The following is a 24693-nucleotide window of genomic DNA, read 5'->3' as shown; positions in this document are numbered from 1 at the left end:
AGGAATTAGAATAATATAAATAAATTTCACGTAATTACCACAATTGCCTTTGTGGTAAAACAAACAAACAAACAAACAAACAAAACCCAGCCAAATCCAAAGAACCAGATAGAAATCACAGTACAAACAAACAAACAAAACCCAGCCAAATCCAAAGAACCAGATAGAAATCACAGTACAAAAGCAACAAGCTCAAAAGAATTCTGAGAGAGCACAATGATTCCAAGTCTAAGAAATCTGAGATCAGCAGGTATTTGCAGCAACACACGAAATGCAGCAAAACAAGCCAGGAGATTAACAGCATTTGGCCACCTTCTAAGGTAAAGGGCTGAAGTAGACTCAAGATCTGGAAGCCACTCTTTGGTTGGCAATGAGCACACATGGCTAAGTATTCACAAAATGTTTGGATGTGTTTTGGTGGCATTCTATTAAACTAATCACCAGAGACAGAAAGCTATTTAACTTGGCATGCTTTAGCTTAATTTGTTTCAGGGAATCATAATTAACGATGGTAAAATCATAGTTGAAGTCACTTAAAAACTTATGGGATAATTTGTGTTTCATCCTCTTATAATAAATCATCAAAAATTCCTGACACAGATACCTAAGAGCAATGCTATTATTGTGATCTTGTGGTAAATATTTTTTAAAAAGTGAAAAAGATTACAGCCTGCTTTTAGAGAGTTGATAGAACATCATTGACTTATAATATGCCTCATCTACTTACCAAACAAGTTTTTTGGCACATTACAAATTATTTCTGTGCACAGAAAAGATTATTCATAGGCTACTTCGGTTTTAAAAATTACTATTTGATTTATCAAAGTTACAATTTCACATTCAAAAGCCTAGTTCTTCCTAGCTTTAGAACTTCAACTAACAAATCTAATTATTCTGTTTGTAAATCTACTAAATTTTAACCAATTTCAAGTCAGCCTTTACGACTTAAAAGTCTCTTTAATGACTTATACTCTATTTATAAAAATGCATTTAATTTTCTTTTTAAATGTCTACTGTCTCATTACAAATAAGCCTTCCCAAGCATTAAACTCTTAAAAAGCTAACAAACAAAACTATAAGTAAAATGAATCAAAGGTTCTTGCAAACATTCCAATACTATTTAGGAATTTGAAATTTTTTCTTATACATTTTAACTTACAATTTAAACCGACTATACGATTTTTAAAGAATATATCCAATTTTTATTGACTAAAACCATTATTAATCTATTACTGAAATATTGGCTAACAAAATCAGATATTCTATTAGCAACTTTTTTTAAATTGACAGATAAAACTGTATGTATCTATCGTGTACAACATGTTTTGAAGTACAGACACTGTGGAATGGTTAAACCTAGCTAATTAACAAACGCATTACCTTGCATAGTTATAATTCTTGTGGTGCGAGCACTTATCCCTTCTCTTAGTTTTTCAAGAATACATTGTATCTTCGTTAACTATAGTCACCATGCTGTAAAACAGATCTCACAAACTTATCTCTCGTGAGCGTAATTACGTATCCTTTGACCAACACCTTCCAAATACCCCCTCCCCAGAGGGGGCGGAGAGCAATTAAGTCACCCGTTGAGCTAGTCAGTGACAAAGCCCAGACTACCCAGTTCTCCAGATCACCCAGCAACTCTGGCAATTCCAAAAGTAGCAATGGTGAACTTCCAAGCCTAAACTAGTTCACCCACGCCTCCGACCTACCCTCCTACCTCCCCTAGCACACTCCCTAACTCGCAATGGGACGCACTGATCTACTTTGCTAACCTCCCCACTTCAACCACCATGAGGAAGTCGACATCTCGACACTGTCGCTCCCGTCTGGTCAATATAAGGCCTGCATTCCTTTGATGGAGACAGGATTCGCCCGTGTCGCAGTTCCCTTTTGCCAGTCGCCGCGGCGTAACCCCTCCCCTCTCACCTCTTGATGGTAAGGCTTCGGAAGAGCGGGTACCACGCGGAGAACTGACAGTGCAGCACATGCTCCTTCTTCATCCTCCAGCTGCCACCGCCGCTGCCTTTCCCTCTCCTGCCAGCGCTCTCCCGGAACCCCGGGCTCCGGTCCCGGAAGTGCCCGCCGAGCTGTTTTGTTTCAAGGACTCTTCCGGTCCATAAAGCAAGGAGGAAGTAACAGGAAAGGAGGCGGAGAAGGAGGCTCGTAGGTCATACACACACGCACACGCAAACAAAATGAGTTTTGGTCCCGAAAGAGGAATTGCGGAAGTGTTGAGAAAGGAATTTTAAGAAGTTTACGGCTCGGCTTTCGCCGTAGACGCACACTGACCCGGAAAGTAATCATCTAAAGCCAGGTCAGCGGCGGGGGGGGTAGGGGGAGTTCTACGGGTGCCGGGAGGAGGGCGGGCGCACATCCTCTTAGCACCGCGAGGGGCGCCGGTGTCTCCAGCCGTGGCACCGGCATCTGCTGAGACTCCTGCCTCGGGCTCGTCCTTTTTTCGTCCACTTTACCTTCTTCACGCCACACCTTGGAGTAGGTGACTGGGTGCGGGCCAATCACCGATCGTGGTCTCTCGGGGGAGGAGAGGACGAGGGCGGGAGCGTGCCGAGCTGGCGCGGGCAGTGCGGGCAGCCGCGCGCGTGGCTCCAGATTGCTGCTGGGCTCGTGGCTGGGCACGCCAGGGGGTAACCGCTGCGGGGGCGCCGGAGGAAAGCCGGGGATGGGGGTGGAAGAGTCTGGGCTACGCAGAGTGTAGAGAGCGGGGAACGCCACAGTTAAATGTTAGAGCGTAGTGGTTGAGGCATCAGCAAGGGAGAATGCTGAATTCCTGGGTGAGGGTTTTGAGAGACGGAGGGAAGGAATCCCGCCTGTTCGGTCCTGGGGTGTTCGACTTTGGGGGTTAAAGAGGAGAGGTAAATTTGAAAAGCAGAGGAAAGAGGAGAGTTATCTTCTTTGAGCGTCAGGTTCATGTAGTCCGGCCCCGCGAAAGTTACCATTCAGGGAAAATACAGCCAGATTTTTATCAGTAATCCCGCAATGAAGGAATCCCAAACCTGGAGGAATTCTCATCGAGCTTGCAATATCATTTTTTCCCTACTCCCCTTCCCTACTTTTATCACCCTACAAGGTTCAGTTTTTTTGTTTTTGTTTTTTTTTTAATAGTGAGAAATCACTAAATCGCTAGCTGCTGAGAAACGTAATTAAAACCTATGGTAATTATTATAATTACAAGCCTTGGGCTTGTCTCAGGCACCTATGTCTGAAGGCGTACGTATTATTTCCTTCCAATTGCACGCTCTTAGTGGTCCACCTAAGTAATTTTGAGTTAGAAAGATAACGCCACTAACTACGGGCCTCTTTAGATAGGTATTCCTTAGGATAACAGGATCCGCTCATATTTGAAGTCCCGGTCCGGTACGGGCGCGACACTGAGGGTTGCGTTCCGTTGCCGGTCACGAAAACAAGACAAAAAGGAAGAAAAAAAAAGAATATTATCTTTTAAGGGCCGGCCCGGTGGCGCACTGCTACAGTGCGCCGCTTGGGAGTGTGGTGGCGCTCCCGCCGAGGGTTTGGATCCCACAACAGACCGGTTCCTGCTCACTGGCTGAGCGAGGTGCAGACGCAGCTCCGAGGGTTGCGATCCCGTTGCCGGTCCCAGTCCGGTACGGGCGTGACACTGAGGGTTGCGATCCGTTGCTGGACACGAAAAAAAAGACAAAAAGGAAAAAAATAATAATATTATCTTTTAAAACATGAAAATTTTAAGTTTTATGATTATAACCAAAATTATTAAATGTAACTGTACTAATTATGTGGTTCTTTGTTCCTTATAAATCAAGTTCTTTTTCTGTGTAATTATTCTGACAGAATGTAGAATGGCATCCTAAAAATGCCTGGTTTGATGCTTGACTTTAACAACACAATAATTATTTCTGGAAATTAATTGATCCCCTTCCCATTTTTTTCAAAGTGCCTTTGTTGATTTCTCTATTCAGTTGTTAAACTGTTCCAACGGCCTGACCCTCTTTTGTCAATCAGAATTATTTGAGCGCCTACATCTTTTATTCAATTAAGCACTGCTGGTGTTTGTAATACTCAGCTTTTACCAGGGAGATACTCACCAACATAGAATTTCTTATTTTTGCTTCACTTTGCATCCTCAAATTGCAGGAATTCAGGTGTGATAGTAACTGAATAATGAGCCTGGATACAAACTCCATAGCCTGGCTATGAGTTCTCAGCTTAACTTCTTGAATTCATAGCTCCCATTTAACTTACCTAACTGTTGTAACTAATACTGAAATACCCAAATTTGTGAAAAATTAATCACTTATCTTTCTCCCCTTCAGTGAAGGGATGTACGTGCTGCCTAACCAACCCCAAAACTAGCTTATATAGAAACAGGAATTTGTGGCTTGCCAGTTATGGTTGTGTGCTGTTTGCCTGCAAATTTTGGGGGGAATAGGTCAGGGATCTAGCCCAATCTGTGTGTGCCCTTAGAAATGGAGGTGTGCAGGGAAATGTTGAAAACGACAGAGCTTGCCAAATGCTTGATTTCTCAACCTTGCCCCGGTCAGTGTCTCAGACTTTCTTCCTGTGGTTCCCTCTAGTTGGAATCCTTTCCCTGCATCATAGCTTAATATCAAACTACCTTTAAAGTCTTTTTCTCACTACCTCCCAAGTGGATGTGATTTGTTCTTCCTTTAAAACACCCTGGTATTGTGTTATCTCTATGGCAGGCTTTCCCCTTTGTTTGCTGAAGTGTAAGGTGCTCAGGGCAGGAACAGTGGTCAGTCTGTGCTGAGTGCTGTACATTTCAGTTGCCTGTGCCCATGAAGCTAGTTAAGGATTTCTGCCTGCCACTGTACAAGAAGTCTAAGAATCCTGTGACATTTTTCCTCACTATAGTTCACTGTGTCCTGGAAGGGTACACATCTGACACATCGTAAACCTCCATTGCTCAGACTAAACTGAGTTAAAATGGCTTATGTGAATTTTAAAAGTTTGCAACTTTGATTAAAGATAATCATAAATGAAACTGTAGAACACTCAGCATTATGTACATGTGTATTTTTAATAACATACACATTGGTAGTATGTAGATGACCTTAAATTCTAGTTAACGTAGTAGATAAAATTCAAATTAAACTTTGCTTTTAAATCTTGAAATAGCATCGAGTCAGTTTAAGAAGGCTCCATCACAGTAGCGGAGACAGCAGAGTATGAAGCAAGGAACTGAAATCTCATTTCAGTTTCTTTCTGCAGCGTGTTGCTTGTATTGACAGTCCCCCAAATGGCACCATTTGGCTTCTGTTTTTGAAATGGTGCTAAAAATAATACTTCTTTTCTGTTTCATTACTATTTTTGAGGTGCTTTTATAGTCCTGAAACATTTTGGGAATCTTGTAGTAAAGAATACACTTTTGGCTGGCTGGTTAGCACACTTAGGAGAGCATGGTGCTAGTAAAGAATGTACTTTTGAAATCAGCCATTAATCACTTTTTTGTTATTTATACTGTCCATGGATTGCTACAGAATTCTGTTTCCCCCTTGGGCTGATTGCATTCCAAGTAGTTACCCTAGGGAAGCCTAGCCCTGTTTGCCACTTTTGTGGGGGTTGGGGGTGGCAATTTATGTCTATAGCATATTTTTTATTATTTCCCTAGCTCTCTAACATTCTAGCTTAAATATTTTTTAATATAGTCTGTTTGAAACAACTCTCTTATAGCTTAAAGTGCTGACAGAAGATCTTTCAATCTTTAGACTGCTTTGTAATTGAGTTTAACTGTTAAATAGAATAGTAGATGAGGAACTGTCCTTTAGAATAGAATGTGTTTTTTCACCTTTTTGGCAGTCAACAATCCCTTTGGAAATCTGAAGAAAGCTATAAAGATATATACATAAGGGGACCTAGCAGATAACTTAAATGCCTTAAAGTTTTATATGACTCTAAAGGGACTAGTTGTCCCTTTGCCACTAAAGATATTCATATAGGACTGGAGGGAAGCTCACTCTTCTCTTCTGTGTTATGTGCTACTGACTGCTTTGGGGTTTCTGGGAATCCAGGTTAAGTGCCCTTTTCATAGAGGAAAGTAGAGGTTATCTAGTTCTTCTGGTGGTGATTATACTTTTCAGATTGCAGTTCCCTGCTTTTCAGAAGTTTGGATATGCATGGAAACATTTGGGGTTAGAGTGTCGCTTTTTAAACAGAGGTAGAATTTAACTTAATCCAAGCATTTTGTCCCTTTCTAGACAGATTATTTTGTGTACTAATTTGGGCTGCTTGGTTGACTAGAAGTTATTTTCTAAGTGTTAGCATTAGAGCAAAGGAAAGTTTCCTTCTCTGATGCAGATGTTATTAATAGAAGAGAATGGATACCTAAAAGATAAATATCTAAGTAAAGTTCTTTTACCTAGGTGTAGAACATGCAGGTAGAGACTGGTAGCTGGGTGTTAGTTTTCTACCTTTGGTTAGTTTTCATCTGGGTCAGCATGTTGTTTTGATGCCTGTAATAATGTAAACTATTCGTCTCAAGCAATGCCAGTGAAAAGTTTACCTAATAAATTACCATGTGGGATACTTTCAAAGGAGTAACTGCCTGTTCTCTTAGGGCTCTAGGTTTCAATATGCTAAATGACTGTCCTTAAATATTTAAATATCTGTGTGGCTCCTTTATTTTGGAGTCTCTGTTCAGATGTCACTAAATTAAAGAGGCCTTCCCTGATCACTCCGTACAGATTACTCCGCCCACCTCTCCCACACACATTTTCCGCACTCTTTTGCTCTTCTTTCTCCATAAAACTTGGAGTCACCTGACATACAGTTTACATATTATTGCTCCCTTTTTCTCCCTTTTTCCCTTTCTCCTATCCAGAAAGTGATCCATGAGGGCAGGGCCTTTGTCTCTTCTTCCCACTGCTTCGTTCCTAGCACCTTATTTCATCTTTAATGGTTCTCCCACAGGGTGTTCTAGCCAGGACACCTGAAGTAGTTAATCAGAGCTTTGATTTTTTAAGGTACTTTACAAATATTAATCATTTGTTGTTGGTTGTACTTTAGGATGGGGAAACTTGCTGTCTGGCATAAAAATTGCAGATTTGCTGTGTAGTATAATTATCACTTTGGGTCCCAGAAGAAACAGCATAAAGACACTTTCCCTCTAAGAGAGTTGATGCTTGGTGGTCTATATTTTCTCTGAAGCTAAAGTTAGGAGATGGGGTAGGTTAGGGAACTGTGAAACTTAAGAATAGTGAAAGGTTAGAATAGTGTTCAGAAATGTAGATAAGATACCAAGGAAATGGAAAATAGGAATGAAAAAGATAAAACAGGATCAGTTCAGGAAGTCCAACAGCTGAGTAACAGTTCTTGAAAGAGAGAAGAGAAAATGGAGGGGAGGAAATTAGTGATTCAACGAAAGTTCCCTATAGAGAGCATACTGTGGAGTATCCAGATTGAAAGAACTCCCTTGAGTGCCCAGTACGGTAGCATCAACACGAAGACATAACTGCAGGCTTCCAGAGAAAGATAACAGGTCACATGGAAAAAGGATCAAGAGTCAAAATAGCTTCAGACTTCTCAACAGCAACACCAGAACAAGACACCACCAGAAGAGATGCCTCCAAATTTTGAATAGAAAATTGTTTTCAGCCAGTAGTTCCATGTGCAACCAGATTAACAATCAATTATGAGGGTAGAAAAGAGATTTTCAAACAGGCAAGGGATCCAAAGACAAGGGAATAAACCAGGAAAGCAGTAGTAGCACGTAACAAATGGGATGGGGCCGTCTTTTCATAACAGACCTTAGTGCTAGTTGACACTTTCTCTGCAACTGTGACTGTGATACATGTCGAAAATGAAAAGTAAATGAGACACAATAATGTGAATGTATTTAATGCCACCAAACTATATGCTTTAAGTGATTAAAATGGTAAATCCATTTACCACAATTTTTAAAACGTGAAGCATGATAAATAGGTAGAAATAGCTGGCACAGACAGCTCTTAAAAAGTTTAGCTGTAAAAGGCTGATAGGGGACAGTAGCTGAGAAGTGGGTGTGGAGAGTGGTACACAGTTGTCCCTCAGTATCTGCAGAGAGTTCCAGAACCCCCCACAGTTACCCAAATCCAAGGATGCTCAAGTCCCTGATATAAAATGGTTTAGTATTTGCATATAGCTTACACATATCCTCCCGTGTACTTTAAATCATCTCTAGATTACTTATAATACCTAATGCAATGTAAATGCTATGTAAATAGTTGTTACACTGTACTATTTTTTTTTTTTTTACTTTTATTATTCATGGTTGGTTGAATCCACAGTTGGGGAGGGCTGACTGTACATCTTTCTACTGTTTCCCGTTGGAAAGAGTTTAAGGCTTGGAGTTAGAAAATCTGATTAGAATGTATCTAAGTACCCAGTGCATGCACAGTAGGAACTTGGTTACCATGGGCTGAATCTAACTGGGAAGGCTTTAGGGTCTTTCCTGGATGTTTCCTGGGGCCTTTGCATTTATTTCTCTTTTGAAACTGCCCCAGATGGTCACATGAGAGAAGCAGCATTGATGGCAGATAAATTTTTTGCCATTTAAGTACTTTGACTAGTGGCCTATGGGCAGATGTTTCATTCAGAAAAATAATTTTAGCCTAATTGAATCTTATTATTTTACAGTGTGCACTTCTCACCTGAGGACTGTAAAGACTAATTAGTTTGAAAATGGAGACCCAAGAACCAACGGATTCTTCTCAGAATATCAGACAGTCTATTATTTCAGAGGAGGTACAACTTGTTTTTCACTTTTCTTTCCCCTCCCCACATAAATTTGAGTTTAAAGAAATGTTTAGGCTATTTGTTGTTTCAAATGATTGTTTTTCATACTTGAAGACAGTTTTAAAATATTTTTCCAACTTCCTTTTACAGACTCAGGCCCATTTTGCTCTTGTGTGGGAACAGTATTATATCCCTTTTAATTATATGTGTCAGTGAAATTGAAACCATTAGTGGATTTTGGCTCTTCATTAAAAAATTCTTAATTCTTATTAAAAATTTCCCTGGATAGAAGAATAAATAATATGTGGGTTTTAGGACTTAGACATTTTATATTTAGTTATCACATCTTAGCTGTTTATGTTTCCAACATGTATGTTTAAGAATAATAAAAACCTAAATTATCTCAATTCCAGTGAGTTTTAGAACTAATGTACATCTTTTTTGTTATTCAACTTAGTTTTTTTAAAGTCTCCTCTTACAAGAATTGTTGCAATGGTTATGTTTTAAATACTTCGTATTGAAACGCTGATCTTGAGACCTTTCGGGAATTTCTTTTTTATTTAAAATCGTTCCATGTTGTCTGTGAACAGATCCGCTAATTATTAGGTTGCTGCTGGCAAGAAGTGAAAGATAGGATAGTAAGAAAAAGGCTACTGCTTTACGTACACAGTGAATCTTTCCTCTCAGTTCAGTATAGTGCCATAGGTAAGTTGGTCCTCATAACCAAAACTCCTCAGTATCTAGACAGAACAATCCTGGGGTCTCTGTCTCAGTTTGGGTGGGAAACCCATGTGTCATGATGGAAAATCCAGTCATTGACCTGGTTTCCCCACAGTCAGTTTTCCTATGTAATCGTTGTCAGTGAAATGCCACTGATGAATTTTTACATAAGCACACCTATGTGGCTAGCACCTAGATCAGGGGACAGAACATTAGGAGCACCCCACAGGACCCCTCACCCCTTGTGCTCCCTCTCAACTGCACCCACTCCCCTGATCCCCAGAAGTTTTTAGACTATCATTTCTTTTTACCTCTCAGAATTACCTCAATAACTACAAAAAGAAGCAGAACTACCCTGTAGTAAAAACAACTTTGAATACTTACTCTGAACTGCAAACTTGTCCACAAATTATTGGGAGGGAAACCTGATTATTGGGAGGGCCACACAGAGAAAATTTGAAAGAAGAAAAACCACTTTTAGATGAAGACCAACTTGTTTTGAAAGTTTCCCAACCTTTTATCTGATCTCCTTTTAGTTAATTGCAGAAGGAGATTGGGTCAAGCTTGAAAAAACAACTTACATGGATCCTACTGGTAAAACTAGGTAAACTTTTTTTTTTTTCTCTTTTAAAATGTTTAGTATTTTGGTTTTTCAGGGTCTCTGTCAAGTGTTTGGCATAAACTTTGATATTTTCTCATTGTAAACTCTATTTTAAATAATCTAATGTAGCTGTTTTTCCATTGTTAGAATGTTTGGATAGTTTATAATCTCTAAATAAAATTGGGTTGTAAATTTGTTACAATAACTAATTAGGAATCTATATTAACACCATTCTCTCTAAGCAGACTAGTGTGGACCTAAAACTTTTGGGCGAAGCCTAATTTAAGTTGACGAGGTGGCAGAATAGTTAACAATACATTTTGCTTCCTACTAGTAAATTCATTTTTAATCTCTAAATTAGAATTAAAGAGAAAACAAAAACATTGTTGGTTTTGAGGTAAAACTTACATGTTTACACCTTGCTCATGGAAGGTAAACTGAGGGAAAAAAACGCTTAGTGTAAAGCATATTTCACAATATATATATCAATAGCCATAAAGATACCCTTTGAACTAATAATTCCACTTCTGAGAATGTGCTCTGGAAATTAGCTTTGACATTAGATTTGTGCATGAAAAAAAGGTTCATCAAAATTTTAAAAGGCAAAAATCGTAAGCAACCCAAACATCTTAAAAATAAGGAACTAATTGTTATAGTGTATTCACTTGGTAAAATCTATGAAGCCATCTTAATAGCAGATTATGAAGACAACCTAGCAATATGGGTAAAGTTAATAAGTTGGTTACAAAAGAGAAAGTTATATACAGTCATCCCTCGGTATCTGGGGGGGATTGGTTCCAAGACCTCCCAAGGATATCAAATTCCACAGATGCTGAAGTCCTTGATATAAAATGGTGTAGTATTTGCATATAGCCTATACATATCCTCCTGTAATACTTTAAATCATCTCTAGATTACTTATGATACCTAATACAATGTAAATTGCTATGTAAATTCTTGTTATACTGTATTATTTAGGGAATAATGACAAGGAAAAAAAGTCCATGCATGTTCAGTGCAGACCATTTTTTTTCAAATATTTTCAATTTGCGATTGACTGAATCCACAGGTATGGAAACATGGATGTGAAGGGGGCAACTATATATGCTTCTTGCTTTTTAAACTCTGCCAAATAATATGTAAGAAAAGGCTAGAAGGAAAACTAGCAAAAAAAGAAAAAAATAGCTCTATGATTAACCTTTTTTCTGTTTTCCAAATTTTCTGTTTAGTAATCTTTTAATAGTATAAACTGAGAAAACAATAATGTGTTAAAATAGATTTAAGTATTTACTTAGTTAACTATAATATAAAAAGGAATAACAGAATGAGAAAATATGAAACATAACTATATTTAGTATCCAGATTACATGATACAAATGTATTAACATGAAAATTCCATTCACTAGGTAATCAAATAAGAGTGCATGCTTGCTTTGTGAGGAAAAACACCTATCATCAGTGTAAAATACATGGACTTGCCAATAATTTAAACAACTTTTGTTAACTCTTATTTAAAACGTTAGGTTGGGGCCGACCCCGTGGCGCACTCGGGAGAGTAAGGCACTGGGAGTGCAGCGACGCTCCCGCCGCGGGTTCGGATCCTATATAGGACTGGCTGGTGCGCTCACTGGCTGAGCGCGGTGTGGGTGACACCACACCAAGGGTTGTGATCCCCTTACTGGTCACGAAAAAGTCAAAAAATAAATAAATAAAATGTTAGGTTGAGTGTGATACGTAGAACTAAATTTGAAATATTTAGGGGATAGGGGCCAAACCCAGTACAGAAATGTGGCAGGGCCCAAGCCTTAGGGAGCATGATATGTTCAGGTGTATTTATATTTATGAAAATATATACAGAGATTAGAACCCAATTTAGAGTGATATAGTTTGGTTTTCTTCCTATAAAATTAAGTTTATAATACAAATGTAGCCCTTAACACTAGTCTAAAGAGTACATGTTGGTTCACACCAGCTCATCCCTTCACCTGACTAGTCGTCTTTCCTTCCAGCCTTTCTTAATCAGGGATGTGCAGCAAAATCATTTGGGAAATTTTTTTTTTTTTCTTTTTTTCTGACCGGTAAGGGAATCGCAACCCTTGGCTTGGTGTCGTCCGCACCGTGCTCAGCCAGTGAGCGCACCAGCCATCCCTATATAGGATCCGAACCCGTGGCCTGGCGCTCCCAGCACTGCACTCTCCTGAGTGAGCCACGGGGTCGGCCCTTGGGGAATTTTTTTCAAAATACTCATGTATAGGTCTCACTTCCAGAGTCTATTTCAATAGTTTGGTACTTTTTTTTATTGGCAGCTGGGAATCCAAACCCTTGACCTTGGTATTTTCAGCACCACACTGACCAAGTGAGCTAACCAGCCAGCCCCAATTTTTTGCTACCTTTTTTTTTTATTTCAGTAGTTTGGGAGTGGGCTCTAAAGTCTCTTCCAAACTACCATATTTATACAGCTTGTTGATAGCATGTTCTCCTACATTCTTTCATATAGAGGTCTTCTCTCCTGGCCTCCAAAGAGATCTTATGTAAAGCATTAATATTTCATACTAGAATGTCAAGCTTTGAAGAATAAATCTCTGTACTTTCCAGAAGGCTATGATTTATAAATTTATAAAATGTGCTATTACCTGATATAAAAGCATGTATATGAAAGGGATAAAATAGCAGCTAGAGAATACTTTGTTCCACTGTCTCATTTACGGAAGAGGATATGGAATTAATTTTAGAAGTGTGAAAATATGCTGGCGGTGGGCCGCCTGGTGGCGCACTGCTACAGTGCGCCACTTGGGAGTGCGGCGGCGCTCCCGCCGAGGGTTCGGATCTCACATACAGACCGGCCGCTCACTGGCTGAGCGAGGTGCGGGCGCAACACCGAGGGTTGCGATCCCGTTGCTGGTCACAAAAAAAGACAAAAAGTGAAAAAAAAAAATAAGACAAAAAGGGAAAAAAAAAAAATATGCTGGCGGTATGTCCCATTATTGACATTCAAGATAGTGCTGAAGTCATCCTTTCTACCTCTTATGTTGGTGGACTAGAGGGAAGAAAGCAAAACATGCTTTCCTATAACAGAGGAGACTGAAAAATGGGGTAGCCTAACTGGAAGCAGAATTCTAAAGCTAGAAGACGTTTTTGAGATAACATGCTCTTAATTCTAAAGTTTTACAAATGAGAAAATAGTCACCATGGGTTGTAGCTTTGGGTTTTGCTGGTAAGCAAGTAGAGTCTCTGGTTCTCTGACTTCCAATCAAGTGAACATCTCAGAGTCCCTTTAAGATTGTTGGAGCTCTTGTGGGGCATTCCCATTTGTATTTCTTACAAATCCATTTATATTTTATTGCTCATAATTTATGGGTAGTTACTGCTTGTTTATTTCATCTTAATCATTATAGTGATGCTACTCTTTTGTTTCCCTTATTCCTAGTGTATTTGGGATGGGACCTTCAGTGCTTTTCCTAGCACTATCTTCTTCAGTCTTTAGGACTGACCTTAAGAGGCAGCAGAGAGAGCTATGCCAAAAGGTGTTTTGTCTCTTGCAATCTGTATTTACTTATTGGGATTGCTTGTTGGTTGGCTTCTTGCTACTAACAGGAATGTTGAGCTGCTGTGAGTTGTCATAGTAGTCTGTTTGATTTTCATAGTATTCATGTTCACATATTTGCCCTTTAGAATTTGGGTACAATGCTGAAAGATCTACAATTTGCAGAGTTTTGTTTTGTTTTAATCAGATAAGATACCTGAAAATGTTTTTATAGAAATGTGGGAAAGTCTAAACCTTAGGGATAGCCAGGATAAAAAGTATGAGCAAAAGGATTCTTAGTACATCTTGTAACTCTTGCTACTGGGATGCAGATGTTGACTCCTTTCTTACCCCAATCCCAGAGCCACCCACATGTCTTACTTCCTTTAGAATAGATTCTAAAATTGTTTGCTTCTCCACTCCTGTCTCTTACCACTGCTTTTTTCTTTTTTAGGGATAAGAGAGGGAAGGGGCAATTTTCCTCTTATGTCTTTCCTTCTTTAAACAGCATGATTTTTTCAGTAACTGGATTTTCTGTAAAACTCTGCCCAATGCTCCAAGGAAAGGAAGTAGAACAGCCCAGATGTTACCAAAATACTTAAGTGGGTAACAGCCAGAAACAAGTAGCTAATACCAGGAATAAAACCATAAAAGGGAGCAGGAATTTGCTGTTATTCACCTCACTTTTTCCTCCAGGGACCATTTTTCCCCCTTAGATAAGATCTCAACATGCAAAGTCAAGTACTCACCTAAATATAGTTTGGTTTTCTTCCTATAAAATTAAGTTTATAATACAAATGTAGCCCTTAACACTAGTCTAAATTTAATAATTCTTTGATTAATAAATGGGAAGGTCCTCTTCTTAAATTGTGTATTTTAGGTTGCATATTTTAAAAATCCAAATTATATACTTAACACTAGTCTAAATTTAATAATTCTTTGATTAATAAATGGGAAGGTCCTCTTCTTAAACTGTGTATTTTAGGTTGCATATTTTAAAAATCCAAATTATATAAAAATTATCTTAATAGTTCACATTGTACACAGTATACTTTGTTCTTAGAGATAAGGCTGGAATTTTTGTAGGAGCTTGATTTGGATCCTCTGCTCAACAGCCTTTACAGCTGTAATCACAGCTGTGCTGCTCGTCCATAGACTTCTGATCCAAACTCAAGTATTCTGAGAAAGCTCACCAGCCTTTCTATTTAGATGGCATTTAGAGGTAGGGTGGCAATAGTTTCCTTTGTAATTTTCAGAAACTGTAGGAAAGCACAATTGACTTTTTTATACAGATCTTTGTTGTTGTGTTCTTCTTGACCGGTAGCATTAGTACATTTGCATGCATTGCATTTATGAAGTTCTAGCTGTACACAGGAAACCTAAGAGCATTCTCCTGTTTGGCGCTAATGATTTTTTTTCTTCTCTGCCTGAATAGAACTTGGGAAACAGTGAAACGTACAACCAGGAAGGGACAGGCTGCTGATGGTATGAGTGCAAACCTTTTATAAAGGAAGTTGGTACACAAGATTGTGGGAGGGTTTTTAATGTAACCAAGACCTCAGAGCAGAGTTATCTTCAATTATGATCTTTTATCTTTAATCCTACTAGTTTTTATAACTTTTTATCTTTTATCATATTATATGTGTATATCCTATTTATACTTTTTTTTTTTTTTAACTTTTATCACATTAGTTTTTGCAGTGCTATGTAACTAAATCGAACTTTACTCATAAGTAACTTCCGGCTCCTGTTATCTAAGCTCAGAACAGTGTTTGTGAGGGGAAGATGTACTAATGTTTATAGCCAAACATAAATCAATATAATTTGAAGCCGCACAGTGTGTCTAGGTATTTTATGACTTGTAGAAGTCCCTTGTATTCTGTTCAAAGGTTTTTCCCTTTTATTTTTCCGTGTTGTTTTGGTTTCTGTTTTTATTGGAAGCAAAGAGAGTAGCTGTGCTGCAGCTGCTGTTCTTACTGATGGAAAAGAGTTTAGGAGGACCCAAGTTACTCCTCCTGCATGTTTTGTGTTTTCCAGAATCCAGTGGCTTTTGTTTTTGTTTCTATTTTGTCTTGATTAAGGCCCAAGTAATTTGGGAGAAAAGATCTTTTGCCCTGAAACAGTAAAAGTCAATCTAGCTAGCATATACTACAAACAGTGGAACTTGTTTGCTTTGTTGCTTAAAGGAAGTTCAGAAGCACATAGATCATTGTAATTTCACCAGTGGTCTGGTTGCTGCATGGTGAGAAATGATTCTATGTGGAGGTTAGTGTAGACTAAAACTCTATGTCCTTGACCCTGGGCAAAATGTTACTTTTAGTTTTGATTTCATTTTAAAGAAATGGTTAACAACTAAAATGAGTTTTTTATTAAAAAAAAAAAAATTTCAAACAACATAGAAGTACATGATTTTTTTTTTTATTAAAAAAAAAAAAATTTCAAACAACATAGAAGTATATGATTTTTTTTTTAATTACATTTTTAAAAGAACAGCTTCCAAGGTTAACTGCCAATATTGTAGATTAAGTTAACTTCCTGTTGCTAATGCAAATACAGGGAAGATTTTGGATGAGGAGTTTCTTAAAATTTGGGGTTTTAGTTAGATTGCTGTAAACAAATTGCTAGCATTGCTGACCTTTCATTAGGGATTTCATTTGTTCATTTCTTGGTGACAGGTGTATCAGTTATCCCAGTGCTGCAGAGAACTCTTCATTATGAGTGTATTGTTCTGGTGAAACAGTTCAGGCCACCAATGGGTGGCTACTGCCTAGAGTTTCCTGCAGGTGAGTAACTGAACAGAGGGAATCAAATTGCTTTCCTACATTTAGGGACTGGTGGACTGAGTCAGGGCAAAGCCTGAGAATTGCAGTGCTTAGATCTTTAACACCATGTGGTTGTAACTAAAACAAAACCATTCCGTAGAGAGGCTGCTCCACACGACCAGCCACACTCCAGTGATCTACCAAACCCATGAGGGCAATGTGAGTTGTGGTATGACAGCCCTCCTTTCCATGCCATCCCATCCTCATCTTTGCAACGCTTTCTCTAGCCTCTCTTTGAGTAATTGTGTTCCCTAATTTCTCACCTTATTTCATTTTCTGTCACTAGCAATCTGCCTCTGACAACACATTTACAGTAATAAATAGGTCATACTCTTAACTCCAAAAACCATGAATGGAAAAAGACATCTTGATCTGCCAGATATAAACAGGCCAAGGAAAGTGTCTTCATTTTTTTTTTTTAAGTGTCTTAATTTTAACTAGAGTATTTTTTTTCAGTTGCATAGGAATTAAAGCTATCCAGAATTTAATGTGCCGTATTTATTGTAGGACTTTATTAGATCGTTCCCATCTGAAGAGATAAAATCTCATTTATTTGTCATTAAGGGTTTAGGTTTTGTATTTTTAAAACCGGGCCCATTGTAAGGTAGGGGTAACAAATATTTCTTTCTCATTTACTTGTCATTTTACTGAAGAAATTAATAACACTAAAAGTAACTGACTATGTTTTGGCTATTCTAAGTACTTTGCATTTTTTATATAAATTTTAGAATAAATTTGTTGAAAAAGAAAAAAGTACCTGAAGAGCCTGTATTTCACTTTTTCTTTACTTTTTTGTATATCTTGCAGGAAGAATATGAGTAATCTGAGAGGCTACTCTCTTCCTCCCACTTGGCCTCTCTTTACTCCTTTCTAGCATTTCACTACAGGGCCTCAGTATTTTTCTCTGAGGGAGGAAGGTAAGATAGGCAGTACTGTCACCATCCTGCACAAAAGGAAACAAAAACAACCTACGGGCTTCCTGCACTGTAGTCTCATAGCTAGGTCCAAACCCTGCGCCATTTAGCCGCCACCAAGTTACTTCTCCTTACACATGCTGACCGTGCTGTAGTGTTGAGAGATGGTCATGAAAAAAATCTGTATCTAAGTAAGAGTAACAGACGATACCTATAAGAACCACTCCATCTGCCTAGGGTTTTGTTCCTTTGTCTTTCCTTTTATTTTTCAATTTTTTAAATTTTTAGTCACAAAACAAGTCTTAATACATTTAAAAAGCTAAGATCATAGAAAATATGTTCTCTGACCACAATAACAGAAGGAAATTTAGAAAATTCACAAATGTGTGGAAATTAAACAACACTCTCCTAAACGAACAATGGGTAAAAAATCACAGGGAAATTAGAGAGTACTTTGAGATAAAAATAAAAGCACATCATATCAATTTATAGGGTGCAGGGCTCATGCAGTGCTCGGAGGAAAATTTATACTTGTAAACACCTATGTTAAAAATAAGAAAAATATCAAATCAGTGATGTAAACTTCTACCTTAAGGAAAGAGAAAAAAAAGAGTAGACTAAACCAAAAGCACATAAGCAAATACAAGTAGGAAATAACAAATATTACAACAGGAAATATATGAAATAGGGAATTGAAAAACTAGAGAGAAAACCAACAAAACCGGAAGTCAGTTCTTTAAAAAGATCAACAAAATTCGCAAACCTTTATCTAGACTGACCAAGAAAGAAAAGACAGAAGACCAAAATTAACTAAAATCAGAAATAAAACGGGCATAATTACATTGTCATTATGGTTTTTTGTGGTCGTAAGATTGTTTCTTTCTCTTTCTCATTTGCATTTTTGCTCTATCAGTGAGTTTTGTTCTTTCTTGTGTACTCGTGGTACTGATTAGTATTTTTTAGACTCCAGATGCAAGATGATGCCCTTGAGGATTTCTTGCAGGACTGGTTGTGTGGTGTTCAACTGCTGCAGTTTTTGTCTGTCTGGAAAATACACTATTTCTCCCTCATTTCTGAACAATAGCCTTGCTGGGTGTAGTATTCTTGGCTGGCAGTTTTTCCCTTTTAGCATTTTGAATATATCATCCCATTTTTTTCTGGCCCATAGAGTTTCTGTTGAGAAGTCTGCTGTTAGTCTAATAGGGGCTCCCATACAGATGACTTGACGCTTTTCTCTTGCTTCTTTTAAGATTCTCTCTTTATCTTTGAGCTTTGCCAGTTTGACTATAATGGGTCTTGGAGAGGATCTTTTGGGGTTGAATCTGTTTGGGATATTTGAGCCTCCTGGATCTGAAGGTCTTATGTCTCCCTATACCGAGGAAGTTTTCCATTTTTATTTCATTGAATAGGTTTTCCATGCCGTTTCCTTTCTCCTCCCCTTCTGGAACACCCACGTTTCGAATGTTTGTGCACTTAAGATTGTTAGCTCTCTTAGATTTTCTTCATTTTTAAATTTTTTTTTTCCTTTTTTTTGTCTGCCTGGGTTGTTTTGAAAAGACTATCTTCAAGATCAGGAATTCTTTCTTCTGCTTGTTCTAGCCTGCTGCTTAAGCTATCAGTGTGTTTATTTCATTGAGTAAATCTTTCAGTTTCATGAGTTCTGCTACATTCTTTTTTAAGGTATTAATCTCTTAGTATATTTCCTCATTCACATCCTGGATTTTTTTTCTCATTTCATTATGCTGTCTGAGTCTTCTCATATCTGAGTGACTTTCTTTAAGATAGTTGTTCACAACTCCTTTTCAGTCATTTCAAGGGTTTCCTGCTCTATAGGGTCTGGTGTTTGAAAATTACTGTATTCTTTGGTGGTGTCATATATTCTTGGGTTTTCATATTTCTAGTATCTCTACAATGATGTCTGGTCATCTGGTAGAGCAGATGCTTCTTCTGTTACTCTGGAGTGGGTTTGAGGAGATATTCTCTTCTTTTTCCAGTCTCCACTTGTGACTCCCCATGTGTCAGTGCAGCCAGGTGTCTGTTGGGCCACCTGTATGGATGTGGTGTTTTCGGTGGTGCTACCCTTGGCTCCTGCCTAGGACCTTAGGTGCACTCTCTTGCCTGCTTCTGGGTGGGGGATTTTGCCCTCGGCTCCTGCCTAGAACCCTGGACATGCTCTCTTGCCTGCTCCTGCTGCCTTTTTTCTGTAAATGTTCTGAGCCTCAGTCAGTTTCATCTATACTACTACTTTTCACAGTCCTCTGATTATTCTGATGTAGCTCAAAAACAGCTGTTAGATGAATGAAAGGTTCAAAGAAATCTGGATTTCTCTATCCCGTCTTACAAATGATTTGGACTTCCAGGTCTCATAGATGATGATGAAAGCCCAGAAGCAGCTGCTCTTCGGGAACTCGAGGAAGAAACTGGCTATAAAGGTGACATTGCCGAATGTTCTCCAGGTTTGTGTTGCTTTCAGGTGTGCACTTGCGGACAAACTCTTAAAAATTAACTAAGCAATAGACTCCTCTTGGTGGAAAGGGAATGATTTTGCGGTGTTCTTTATGGTCAAAATTAAGATGACTTTTTTTTCCAGCTAATTCAGTAAAGAAAAATTGTAGATTCGGATTGGCCACCGTATAGAAGTGAATCTCACTTCCCATGAAAGCAAGGTGAATCAAGAAGGATCTGAAGTTTGAGAAGAATTATGAAATTAAGTTGCCTTTCAGAATTTCCCACACTCTAAGCTTTATTACTTACCCACCTCATCCACATGCACACTCTTCACTAGAAGTGGTTTTTTTTTTTTTTTTTTTGGATGTGGTGAAACTGTCAGTACCAAACTTGACCCAGGAACTCTGGGGAAAACATCAGTTCTGTGTTAACTATGAGTCATGTGTCCCATCTTCTTCCTAAGACATTTAAATAGTGAAACAAAGGACAAGAGACTAAACCATCTGACTGGTTTAAGATGATCTGTCACTTCTCTCTGTAGTTGTATGTATGGATCCAGGTTTGTCAAACTGTACCACACACATCGTGACAGTCACCATTAATGGAGATGATGCAGAAAATGTAAGACCTAAGCCAAAGCCAGGTAAGTGTATTGACTATGTTTAAGGTGGTTGAGTTTCATTTTAAATATCTTTTAACTTACCACTAGTTTGATTTTTGATTTATTTAAAGAATGATATAGTCTTTCACTGAAAGAATCAGTCTTTCATAGATATTTCATCAGTACTCTTGCCTGTTTTCTTAATCTTGTGTATTTTAGCATTTTTCTTTCATCACTCATTGTTCTTTATGCTTTTTTTATATAAAAATGTTAAATTACATATTTCCATATTTTCCATATGGAGTTTATTCCCCCTTAGTAATATGTGCCACAGGCTTAACTAGTAAATGGTGAAAAACTTCAAAATCACCCTGGTTTCTGTCTTTGTGTGTACTGTAATATGGCATAAGTAATTGTTAGGGGTAGCAGCTTCTTAAACTCTTCCTTACTGAGTTCTGTATTCAGAGAAGCTGTAAGGAAATTCTTTGTTTTATAATATTTCTTAGCAAGTTTGGATTCCAAAGCTTTAATGCCTTTGTCAATTCCATGTCCCCTTTCCTGCCCCCTCAAAGTGGGTGTTTCTAGACAGTATATACCACAGTAAATCATGTATGAGTGATATTCTTTAATTTCTCACCCCTTCAGTTATTCATATCTGTGTTTAAGTATACCATTGCAGCTAATTTTAAATGCTCAATTTTTGAACTGCAAATATACATATGATATACTGTGGAAAAGTTTGGCAGTTCCCCCCAAAATTAAATATAGAGATATTATATGATCCAGCATTTTCGCTCCTAGGTGTGTACCCAAAAGAACTGAAAGCAGGCACTCAGACACTTGTACACCCATGTTCATAGCAGCATCACTCACACAAGCCAAAGGTGGGAACAGCCCAAGTGTCTATCAACATGTGAATGGATAAACAAAATGTGATCTATACCTACATACAATGGACTATTATTCAGCCATAAAAGAATGAAACATTCTGATACATGCTACAGTATAGATGAACCTTGAAAACACTGTGCTAAGTGAAATAAGGCAGACACAAAAGAGCAAATATTGTGTGAGTTTCTGTTTGGAATGATCAAAAAGTTCTGAAGATGGATCATGGTGATTGTACAACACTGTGAGTGTTAATGCCACTAAATTGTACCCATAGAAATAGTTCAAATGGTAAATTTTATGTTGTGTATATTTTACACCACAGTGTACAGATACCTGTATCTGTAAAAAAAAGATATATACATATACACACACACATATATATAAAACATAATATGCTTTAAGTTTTGCTATTAAACATTTGATTTGGAGAACAATAACTGTACTGTTAGAATTTGTTTTATCGTGTATATAAATTATTAGAGACCCAGGTTTTTGTTAAATTCTTACAGCCTTTTTGATGTGTCTTGCACAAGTCTCCCCATGTATTACCACTCCAGGCCTTGCTAAAATGTTCTCCTTCTGTTTGTTTGCAGGGGAAGGAGGTATGTCATACAGCACCCAGTGGTTGGCCATGTGTATGGTTTAGTATAGTGGTAATGGCTGCAGACGTTTTGGGTTGTTTTGGTAGGCTCTTGTTCTTTAGCTTTGTTTTCACTTGCACTTTGTTTGTTTAGAATTTGTGGAAGTAATTTCTTTACCAAAGAATGACCTGCTGAAGAGAATTGATGGTAAGCATTCTTAAAATTATTACCCAGCTTTCTCTATTTTTTCCTTGTCCCCATCCCCAGCAGATGGAGTACTGTTAACTCCATTTCTTTACCTTCTTTTTCTCATTAAAGTGAATACCTAGAACTGCTATAAAACTGCAGTTGACCAATACTAAATTTTTGGGTGGCATAGACTTTGAAAGTATGAGCAAAACATTTTATGTCAAGTGAAAGCTTTTAGTAGTAGCTTTTTTCCCTACAGAATGGTCAAGATTATATTCCTGCTGACTAGCCAGAACATAGCAATACAGAGGTAATAAATAGGTATCTCTTAGCTTTTCCTCAAGTATGCTAATGTGTTGGATGGTTCTTTATGGAGGATTAAGGAAAATTTAATAATATTCTTTCAACAAATATTTGAGGTATTTATTGTGTACTAAGTGTGATATGTTAATATAATGAACCAAACTAAGATGTGACCCCTAGTAAATTACTGGTCATGTAGTAACATTGTATAATTCTTGGCCAGCCCATCTCATAGGGATTTTGTTAAAAAAAAAAAAAATGTTATGGGGAGAGATGTCTCTTGATAAAACTACATTAGGAGATACTGTACCAAAGACATGACATGAGCTCCTTCAGGAGCTCCTCCCTGCTGGCTGGACAGATTCTCACTTATTTATGAAGCAGCAGATACTTTTATAATTTGAATATTATATTGGTTATAAGTATTGCAGGAAATTGATACCTAATTTTTCTGTTTTTAAGTAATTATTTCAAAAATTAACCTGAAGCATTATTTGACGTGAGGCTTTGAGAGCAGTCTCATACTGTCTCTATGAGAACCACTGGCTTACACTTTCACTTCATAAGCAGAGCACTTTATTTTGCAATGAAAAGTTAAATGGCTCTTTCAAAAGCTGCTGTGAGTTCAGATTCCCACGTAGCTTCCAGTCCTACTTTACCTGTTTAAAAACTAGACCTAAGGTTAAAAACCACCTCAAGATCTCAAAGCCAGAGGTAGAAATAATCATACTGAAGAGATACAATAATTTATTAGGACTTTATTCAGAGAAAGCCCTGACAATTAGTAATAAGCAGTAAACTTGAGAGTCTGACAGGCCTGAGGGTGTTTGAGGCTCAGCCAACCATTGTTAGTTATGACTTTGAACAAGTTCCCCAGCCCCTCTCAGCATTTTTCATAAAACAGGAACAAAAATAAATAGCCCCTACCTCTGAGGAGGTCTGAGTAAAATGGGATAATGTAGGCAAAGCACTTGGCACACAGTGCTTAAATGTTATGCCATGTTTTTATTTACATACATATTAGAAGAGTATCCTTTTAAAAAATTCCTTCTTTTTCCCTTCCACCTAACTTCCCTTCCCGTCTGCTCTTAGAAGAGGGGGAAATTAATAGAGCAAGAAAGGGGAGGGAAGGTGGGCTAGCTATATAAAGAGCGAGGCATAAAAGAATCAGTGTGCCTTGTTTTAGTAGAATCAAAATATATCAAATCATTTATTCAACCAGTAACATTTGAGAAGTTCTTAGGAAGGTACTTTATGACCAGTTGGCTACAAAGAGTAACATTCAATACTTACCAAGCACCAACCATGCGCACATGAGTAGGACAACATGATCCCTGCCTTCAAGGATCAAAATGTCTCTGAGCTTGTTCCCAAACAAGTGGCAAGGAAAACAAGACACAAATTGAAAGTCTCACAACCTGCATCTGAGTGAAAGAGTGGTTCTCATTATTGTCCGTTGTAATAAGATTCTGAGACCTCATTCATGGTGTGTGTTTCCAGTCCTAACATGCACACAGTTTAACTTGCACAGGGAAAATATATATCCCATAGCAGTGGAAAAAGACACATGAATCTCTAAATAAGATACTATATGTAATCATCACCATATAGTTGCAGAGTAGCAAAGCCCTATCTGAGCTATAAATAAATTTTAACAGTTGGATCTATAAACTTACAGTTTTGCTGTTTTAATGCATAATTATTCCTGCTGTTCTTCTGTCATGCTGGAAATATAATCCTTTTTTTTATATCCTTTCTTCTTCCTCTAGAGTAAAATCCTCAAAGGCAGAAATTGTATCGCCAGCATCTAGCATATGCTGCCATATACGAGGATCCTTCAGAAAGTTCATGGAAATTATAGTTACAGAGTGTGGATTAAAATTAAGTAATTTTTTTCTTTTTAGAGTTTATGGAAAAAGAGAATTGAAAGAGAATACGAATCTTTCCATGAACTTTTTGAAGGACTGTCATAAGAGTTGCTTAGTAAATACTGATTGAATAAGAGATATTATCTTTTATTAACTGCAGTATCTAAGTCGTGCTCTTTGCTTCCTATAGCTCTGGTAGCTGAAGAACATCTTACAGTGGATGCCAGAGTCTATTCCTATGCCCTGGCGCTGAAACATGCAAACACGAAGCCATTTGAAGTGCCCTTCCTGAAATTTTAAGGCCAAAGGACACTGGCCATGTTTTGTAAACGAGACCACCAGGCCTTCATCACTAAGACTTTGTATACAACTTACTTTAATGTAGATTTGAAATTAGAATTTTCATAAAATAAAAGCAGCACAGAAAGCAATGTGGTGGTGGTATGGAATTGTAACTACAGGTAGGCTGTAACCTTCATTTAAATTTGTTGAGCTTTAGCTA

The 24693-nt window shown here is 37.9% G+C and overlaps 2 protein-coding genes across 4 annotated transcripts in view; one reads left to right on the top strand and one right to left on the bottom strand.

The window, feature by feature from the left end:
• Positions 1–2284, bottom strand: part of CDC123 (cell division cycle 123) — a 52475-nt gene extending 50191 nt beyond the window's left edge. Inside the window, exon 1 of the mRNA XM_008573037.1 lies at positions 1930–2284. Coding sequence (XP_008571259.1) covers positions 1930–2003 — 74 coding nt within the window. The 5' untranslated portion in view covers positions 2004–2284. The remainder of the gene's footprint in view (positions 1–1929) is intronic.
• Positions 2110–24622, top strand: NUDT5 (nudix (nucleoside diphosphate linked moiety X)-type motif 5). 3 transcript variants are annotated; one of them, XM_008573038.1, is made up of 10 exons: positions 2110–2496; positions 8632–8739; positions 9987–10054; positions 15010–15059; positions 16250–16357; positions 19671–19766; positions 20300–20401; positions 21844–21852; positions 21985–22038; positions 24382–24622. In XM_008573038.1, exons 2-10 carry the CDS (start codon positions 8677–8679, stop codon positions 24489–24491), a joined length of 660 nt encoding a protein of 219 aa, XP_008571260.1. In that variant the 5' UTR covers positions 2110–2496; positions 8632–8676; the 3' UTR covers positions 24492–24622. The 3 variants fall into 3 exon arrangements, with proteins under 3 accessions (XP_008571260.1, XP_008571261.1, XP_008571262.1); XM_008573039.1 differs by having other exon boundaries at positions 2238–2317; XM_008573040.1 differs by having other exon boundaries at positions 2378–2508.
• The last annotated feature ends 71 nt before the right edge of the window (positions 24623–24693 follow it).

Source organism: Galeopterus variegatus, unplaced genomic scaffold, assembly GCF_000696425.1.
Source record: "Galeopterus variegatus unplaced genomic scaffold, G_variegatus-3.0.2 Scaffold867, whole genome shotgun sequence".
NCBI classification, from domain to species: domain Eukaryota; kingdom Metazoa; phylum Chordata; class Mammalia; order Dermoptera; family Cynocephalidae; genus Galeopterus; species Galeopterus variegatus.
Note: the sequence above shows the minus strand (reverse complement) of the source record. Positions and strands in the feature narration are given on the sequence as shown.

What these genes read in the sequence shown, in the direction of transcription:
- NUDT5 (XM_008573038.1), top strand. Translation starts at nt 8,677, where the DNA reads ATGGAGACCCAAGAACCAACGGATTCTTCTCAGAATATCAGACAGTCT. An exon ending in AGTCTATTATTTCAGAGGAG is followed by an intron (nt 8,740 to 9,986) that starts GTACAACTTGTT and finishes ATCTCCTTTTAG; the next exon opens with TTAATTGCAGAAGGAGATTG. An exon ending in CCTGCTGAAGAGAATTGATG is followed by an intron (nt 22,039 to 24,381) that starts GTAAGCATTCTT and finishes TGCTTCCTATAG; the next exon opens with CTCTGGTAGCTGAAGAACAT.